Genomic DNA, 6,669 nt, shown 5'->3' with positions numbered 1-6,669 from the left:
TCATGGTTGGTCTTTTGTTACTCCCTCAAGTCTAGTTTCTTGTGTTCCAAGCCTAATATTTCCCTCTGTGTATTTTGGTTCTTACAGTCCTCTGCCTTATGGTTTGTGTCTTAAGTGCTGTCTCCACCGTGTCAAGTTCGCGTCTGTGTCATACTTCCTGTTTTGCTTCCTTGTCTCGTCAGTCCTGATTTCTCCCAGCTGTGCCCTCCTTCTGTGTCTCATTCCCCTCGTTACTTCCCAGTGTGTTTAAACCCTCTCTCTAAGTCAGTGTTGCGTCGTCCCTCTTGCTGTGTGGATCTCCCTGTGAGTTTTAGTTTGTTATTTCCCAGTTTAGTTTAGTTTGCGTTTGTATGCTTTTTCTCTGCCAGCCAATAAAGCTGTGACTTTGAGTTAATCCCTTGAGTCTGAGCGACTGCATTTTGGGTCCTACTCCTGCTTGCCACACAGCACCACTCCTTGACAATTAATATACTGCAACAACATGGGAATAGACCAACTGTGAGAGAATTCAACATTAATGAATCAATGGTACAGAAGTGGAGGAAGCAAGAAGAGTGAGTGGAGTAAAGTTTGACTTATCTGACTGTTTTTTTTCGCTTAATGCGCCTTATAATCTGAAAAATACGGTAGTTTGATTTATTTCACTTTGCAGAAAAAAATTTGTGATGCTCAATAATCAAATAGAATGGTTAAAGAATAACATTGAAAAAATTAATCAGAGGTCGAATCCTTTGTGTTTCACTGAAACACTGACACTCTGGGAGTGAAGTTTAAAAATCAAAAGTTAAAACCTGATTATAAAACATCTGAAGACCCAAAAGTCTCTAAAAGCATATAAGATATCTGCTGCTTATTAATGCTTATTAATCAAATCAATCAAGTGTAGTTACACTCATATCTGACTGAAATGAAATGAAGATGCTGCAGAGACAAACATGTTATAATTTTATCTGTTTAAACATTTTTAACCTGTTGATGTGATACAGTTTCAGAACTTTTAAGTAATTTCTTAGAATTTGAAGATCTTTAAATCTCACGTGTGTTACTATAAAATGTTATTTAAGTGAAAGTAAGCTGCTGATAATCAGGAACAATTAGATCTTTTAGTTGTAAAGTTGGCTCTTGCTGAAGTCACAAGTTGAATCATTTTCTAAGAAGTGTCACAGTTTACTGTTCACACTCAACTTTAGAAAGTATAGAAATGAGCATCATTCACATTTTGACTTGATTAAACTACTTGTGTTAACAACAGAAATATTGTGAAAACATGCGTTTTAAAGAACAAGAATATGAAAAGCAAAAATTTTCATACTAAGGTCTAAGACAAATTAGACCTTAGTGACTCACAAGGTTTCTATATGAAAAGTTGCTTTTTCATATAGAAACAAACTTTTTTACACACTTCACAATCAAATCTCAGTCTGGCGGATTTTGATATCAGACGATTTGGCATTCCCGGCCTTTCCAATACTAAAATATGGGAAGAGTTTCTCAGTGAAAGTGTCTCTGTAAGTGTAGATGTGAGTCATGTCTTCAGGGTCATAGAAGGACACCTCCCCCCTGTCATAGTCCAGCTGGACTCTGATCCTCTGGAGACTCTTCTTCACTGTCACAGTCTGACCAACACCATCAATGTATTTTCTATTTTTATGCACTAAACACCAAATTCCATATTTTGGTGAAACAAAAAGCTCCCCCTTCTTGTCAACTGATTCTTTACTTAACCCCACATTCCAGGTCAGATGGTCTCCCACCTCCACGTCCCAGCTGTGTTTCCCAGACCTGAAACCCTCAGAGCCAAGAATATTAGCATATTTTGTGTTTCTCTCTGGATTATCAGGAAGCTGCTGCCTTGTGTCTCCACATCTCACACTGGTCAGATCATCAGACAGATAGAGATAGGGGTTTGCAGTGTTTGGGTCCAGAATGACAGGACTGAAGTGGACCTTCTCCTTCATCTTCTCCCACACTCTGAAGGACAGGTTGCCCAGGTGTTTGGCCACATCTATCAGTGCTCCTGAGACCAGCTGTGGATCTGACACTGAGCTCTGGGTTCTGGCTCTGCTCTGAGTGTCTTTATAACTGCTGAGGAATGGCACGCTGTGTTTCTGCAGCTCTTCTTCAACAGCAGAGATGCTGTCTGACAGAGAGGAGATCTGCTCCTCAATCATCTTCATCTCTCTGCTGATAGTCCTCCCCTTCTGCTCCTCTTCCTCCCTCAGAGCTGCCAGTCTGGACTCCTCTTCCTCTTTCAGGAACTGCTGGAGCTTGTTGAACTCTGCTCTGATCTGCCTCTCTGTGGACAACAGCTGCTTCTTGGAGTGTTGAATCACTTCATTGTATGTTTTCTTCACTTGTTTGTATTTGTTCCTCTTGTCCTGCAGAGACTTTAAGTCAGATTTTAGATGTTTCTTTAGGACACTGACTGCTTCTTCTACAGGAACCACTTTGTGACTCTGTTGGTGAGGAAAGTCACAGACAGAACACACAGCTCTCTGCTCGTCCACACAGAACAGTTTTGGCTCTTCTTCATGTTTTCTGCACACCACTGTTAATTTCCTCTCTTGCTTTTCTGTCTCAGATAATCCAGATTTTCTTCTTACCTCAAAAGAATCAGCCAGCTCCTTCAGAACAAAGTTCACTCTAGGATCTCCTTTAGAGGATTTTCTTTTACAAATGGGACAGTTTGTGTTTTTAGCTTGTTCCCAGAACTGTTGCAGGCAGTTTAAACAGAAGCTGTGCTTGCAGATCAGAGTTACAGGATCTTTGAAAGTCTCTGAACACACATGGCAGCTCAGGTAGCTTTCAAGAAACGTGTCTTTCTCGGCCATTTTCTCTGTTTTCAAATTTCTCTTCAAGAAAAAAACTCACCAAATTGTTTGTTTGGTTTTTTTTTCAGCTTGTCCCTTTCAGTCCTCCAAGTAAGAGTTAGAGTACTCCATTCATGTAATGGTGTCCTGACTGATAGTGAGATTCATAATCTGCAATGAATTTCATCTACGTCCTTCACTGGTTAAATTTTAATTCCTAGCTCTCTGCTATTTATTTTTATAACCTTTAGACAGAATAGGATGTCACCTGAAACCTGTATAATGTTACCTTTAGACTTTAAAGTTTATAACAGACTAAAGTGTGATGACCTGATCAGTATGAAAATTGTAGAAAGTGTCCTTTTTCACAGAGGAGAAAGAAACAGGTGTAGATACTAATACAGAATATCTGATCAAATTATTAATCTTAATAGTATATTTAGTGTTTTATCATCATTGATGACAGCTTTATGGTTGTCATGCACTTCAATGCTCAGTGAAGTTTAGTTTTATTTTCTAAAATTATTTTTAGATCATAACACATTTGTATTTTTCCACACCATCTGCTTCCACACAAGCTGATGCTTCTTTCCCTTTCTTTTCATTGGACTTTGCCTGACAGCTTTAAATGTCCAGCTTATTCACATTTGACTGTCACACGATGCATTGTCATAACGATTCCTATGAACTTTCCCATAGTTGTTTGTGCTGTAAATTTATTCAGCAGTATAACTTGTTGCAGTTGGTCAACAAATCCATTTTTTAATGTGAGTTATTGGTTTGAACCAGACATAGATGATGTATAATCTACTGCAGGCATTTTTTTAACAAAGGCAGTCAAGCCTTAATTGTTATGAAGAATCAAACAATAAGGTTTTAAGTAATATTTCCAAACATGTCATACACAGTTTTTTTTTAAATCTAAAATAATACTTTTTGACATGAAGTTCTTTTTTTAATTCTTAGATGAAACAGTAAAAATAGCTATGAACAAAACTGTTAATTTTGAACAAACTGAGCACTTGGAGCAGTGTTACATATAAACAAATAAAATTCCCCTCTTGCCCCTGCAGGCAGTTTATCCTTCAAACTCAGGTCCTCTACCAGAGGCCTGGGAGCTTGAGGGTCCTGTGCAGTATCGAAGCTGTTCCTAGTACTGCGCTCTTCTGGACAGAGATCTCTGATGTTGTTCCTTGGATCTGCTGGAGCCACTTGCCTAGCTTGGGAGTCACTGCACCTAGTGCTCCAATTACCACTGGGACCACTGTTATCTTCACCCTCCACATTTTCTCGAGCTCTTCTCTGAGCCCTTGGTATTTCTTGAGCTTCTCGTGTTCCTTCTTCCTGATGTTGCTTTCATTTGGAACTGCTACATCGATCACTACGGCCGTCTTCTTCTGTTTGTCTACCACCACTATGTCCGGTTGGTTAGGCGTCAACATTTTGTCCGTCTGTTTCTGGAAGTCCCACAGGATGTTAGCTCTGTTCTTCTCCACCACCCTTAAGGGCATCTCCCATTTTGACCTCAGGACTTCCAGGCCGTATTCGGCACAGATGTTTCTGTATACTATACCGGCCACTTGGTTATGGCGTTCAATGTATGCCTTGCCTGCTAGAATCTTGCACCCTGCTGTTATGTGCTGGATTGTCTCAGGGGCATCTTTACACAGTCCTTAAAACGAGGAACCAAAGCTATGTAAAGCGCGTTGTCAACGATATTAATACGTCTGCAGTTTGTTGGAATCCACCTGGCAATTGTGTCAGTCAATATGTCCAAGGCAGACTTACTAAGTCCCCTAGCCAAAGTCCTAGCAGCATCCCTGACAAACGTATGCTTCACGTCAATGTGATATTTTAAGCTGGAAGTTCGGTTTAAAAAAAAATCCTTCTTGCACAATGTGCGTAATACTTTGTGCCGGTCAGCTGTTCAGTCTTGTTATTTTTTTTTTTTTTTTTTTAAATACTGAAATTTCCCATCGAGAGAGCCAATGTGCATTTATCATCTTCCAAATTGAGTTGATTAGTTCAGCTGCCCGTCACTACCAGATCAACTGCCCATTTGCACATGTGCAAAGGTAACTCTATTTGGACAAACTGCCCGAAATGCATTGACAGAAACATTTCAGGGATTTTGAGTCATTCTGCACTCCAGATGCAAATCTGCTGCTAATTCCATTTTAGTCTACCATAAACTTTAAATTCAGTCTAAAGGTTGCATTATACAGGTTTCACAGCCCATTCTGTATAATAGTTATAAAAGTAAATAGGGAGATGTTAGAAATTAAAAATTAACCAGGCAAAGATCTGGATGACATTTTCTGCAGATTATTAGTCATTCCTTTACAGCAGGTCAGAACTCAAACTCAACTGGTCTTACTCGGAGGACTGAGAGGGGCAAGTTGCAAGAAAGCAAATTTGGTGAGGTTTTTTTTTATTTTTTATTTTTTTTACAAGAATTTTAAGAACCGAGAAAATGGCTGGGAAACACACTTTCATCAAAAGCCACCTCCGTTGCCAAGTGTGTTCAAAGATTTTCAGAGAGCCTGTAACCCTGACCTGCAACCACAGTTTCTGTTCAAGCTGCCTGAAAACATTCTGGGAAAAGACTAAGAAAAAAAACTGTCCAACTTGTAAATGCAGAGATTCGAAAAAAGATCCTGGAATTAACTTTCCTCTGAAGGAGCTGGCTGATTCCTTTGCTCAGAGACAGAAAGCATGGACTGTATGCAGTGAACATGAAAAAGAGCCCCAACTGTTCTGCGTGGATGAAGACAAGCCCCTGTGTCCTGTCTGTGATTTTCCTCACCACCAGAGTCACAGAGTGATTCCTGTAGAATCTGCTATCGACGTCCTGAAGATTGAGCTGAAATCTGACTTAAAGTCTCTGCAGGACAAGAGGAACAAATACAAACAAGTGGTGAAAACATACAATGAAATGAGTGAACACATCAAGAAGCAGCTGTTGTCCACAGAGAGGCAGATCAGAGCAGAGTTCAACAAGCTCCAGCAGTTCCTGAAAGAGGAAGAGGAGTCCAGACTGGCAGCTCTGAGGGAGGAAGAGGAGCAGAAGGGGAGGACTATCAGCAGAGAGATGAAGATGATTGAGGAGCAGATCTCCTCTCTGTCAGACAGCATCTCTGCTGTTGAAGAAGAGCTGCAGAAACACAGCGTGCCATTCCTCAGCAGTTATAAAGACACTCAGAGCAGAGCCAGAGCCCAGAGCTCAGTGTCAGATCCACAGCTGGTCTCAGGAGCACTGATAGATGTGGCCAAACACCTGGGCAACCTGTCCTTCAGAGTGTGGGAGAAGATGAAGGAGAAGGTCCACTTCAGTCCTGTCATTCTGGACCCAAACACTGCAAACCCAGTTCTCTGTCTGTCTGATGATCTGACCAGTGTGAGACTTGGAGACACAAAGCAGCAGTTTCCTGATAATCCAGAGAGAAACACTAATTATACCAATGTTTTTGGTTCTGAGGGCTTCAGCTCAGGGAAACACAGCTGGGAGGTGGAGGTGGGAGACCATCCTGACTGGAATCTGGGTTTAGTTAAAGAGTCAGTTGACAAGAAGAGAGAGTGTTTTGCTTCACCAAAATGTGGAATTTGGTGTTTAGTGCATCACAGTGGAAAATACACTCATAGTGATGGTCAGACTGTGACAGTGAAGAAGAGTCTCCAGAGGATCAGAGTCCAGCTGGACTATGACAGGGGGGAGGTGTCCTTCTATGACCCTGAAGACATGACTCACGTCTACACTTACAGAGACACTTTCGCTGAGAAACTCTTCCCATATTTTCATATTTGGAAGGCAGGAAATGCCAAAACCTCTCATATCAAAATCTGTCAGACTGAGATGTGA

The 6,669-nt window shown here is 40.8% G+C and overlaps 2 protein-coding genes across 2 annotated transcripts; one reads left to right on the top strand and one right to left on the bottom strand.

Moving 5' to 3' along the window:
• Positions 1-1,409: 1,409 nt before the first annotated feature.
• Positions 1,410-2,831, bottom strand: LOC113033741 (zinc-binding protein A33-like). Its single transcript, XM_026187812.1, has 2 exons — positions 2,604-2,831; positions 1,410-2,567 (listed from the first exon to the last, which is right to left on the bottom strand). Exons 1-2 carry the CDS (start codon positions 2,829-2,831, stop codon positions 1,410-1,412), a joined length of 1,386 nt encoding a protein of 461 aa, XP_026043597.1.
• A 2,268-nt stretch (positions 2,832-5,099) lies between these two features.
• On the top strand, positions 5,100-6,669 carry LOC113033173 (tripartite motif-containing protein 35-like). Its single transcript, XM_026186644.1, has one exon. It carries the CDS (start codon positions 5,284-5,286, stop codon positions 6,667-6,669), a length of 1,386 nt encoding a protein of 461 aa, XP_026042429.1. The 5' UTR covers positions 5,100-5,283.

Source organism: Astatotilapia calliptera, chromosome 12 (assembly GCF_900246225.1).
Source record: "Astatotilapia calliptera chromosome 12, fAstCal1.2, whole genome shotgun sequence".
Taxonomy (NCBI): domain Eukaryota; kingdom Metazoa; phylum Chordata; class Actinopteri; order Cichliformes; family Cichlidae; genus Astatotilapia; species Astatotilapia calliptera.
Note: the sequence above shows the minus strand (reverse complement) of the source record. Positions and strands in the feature narration are given on the sequence as shown.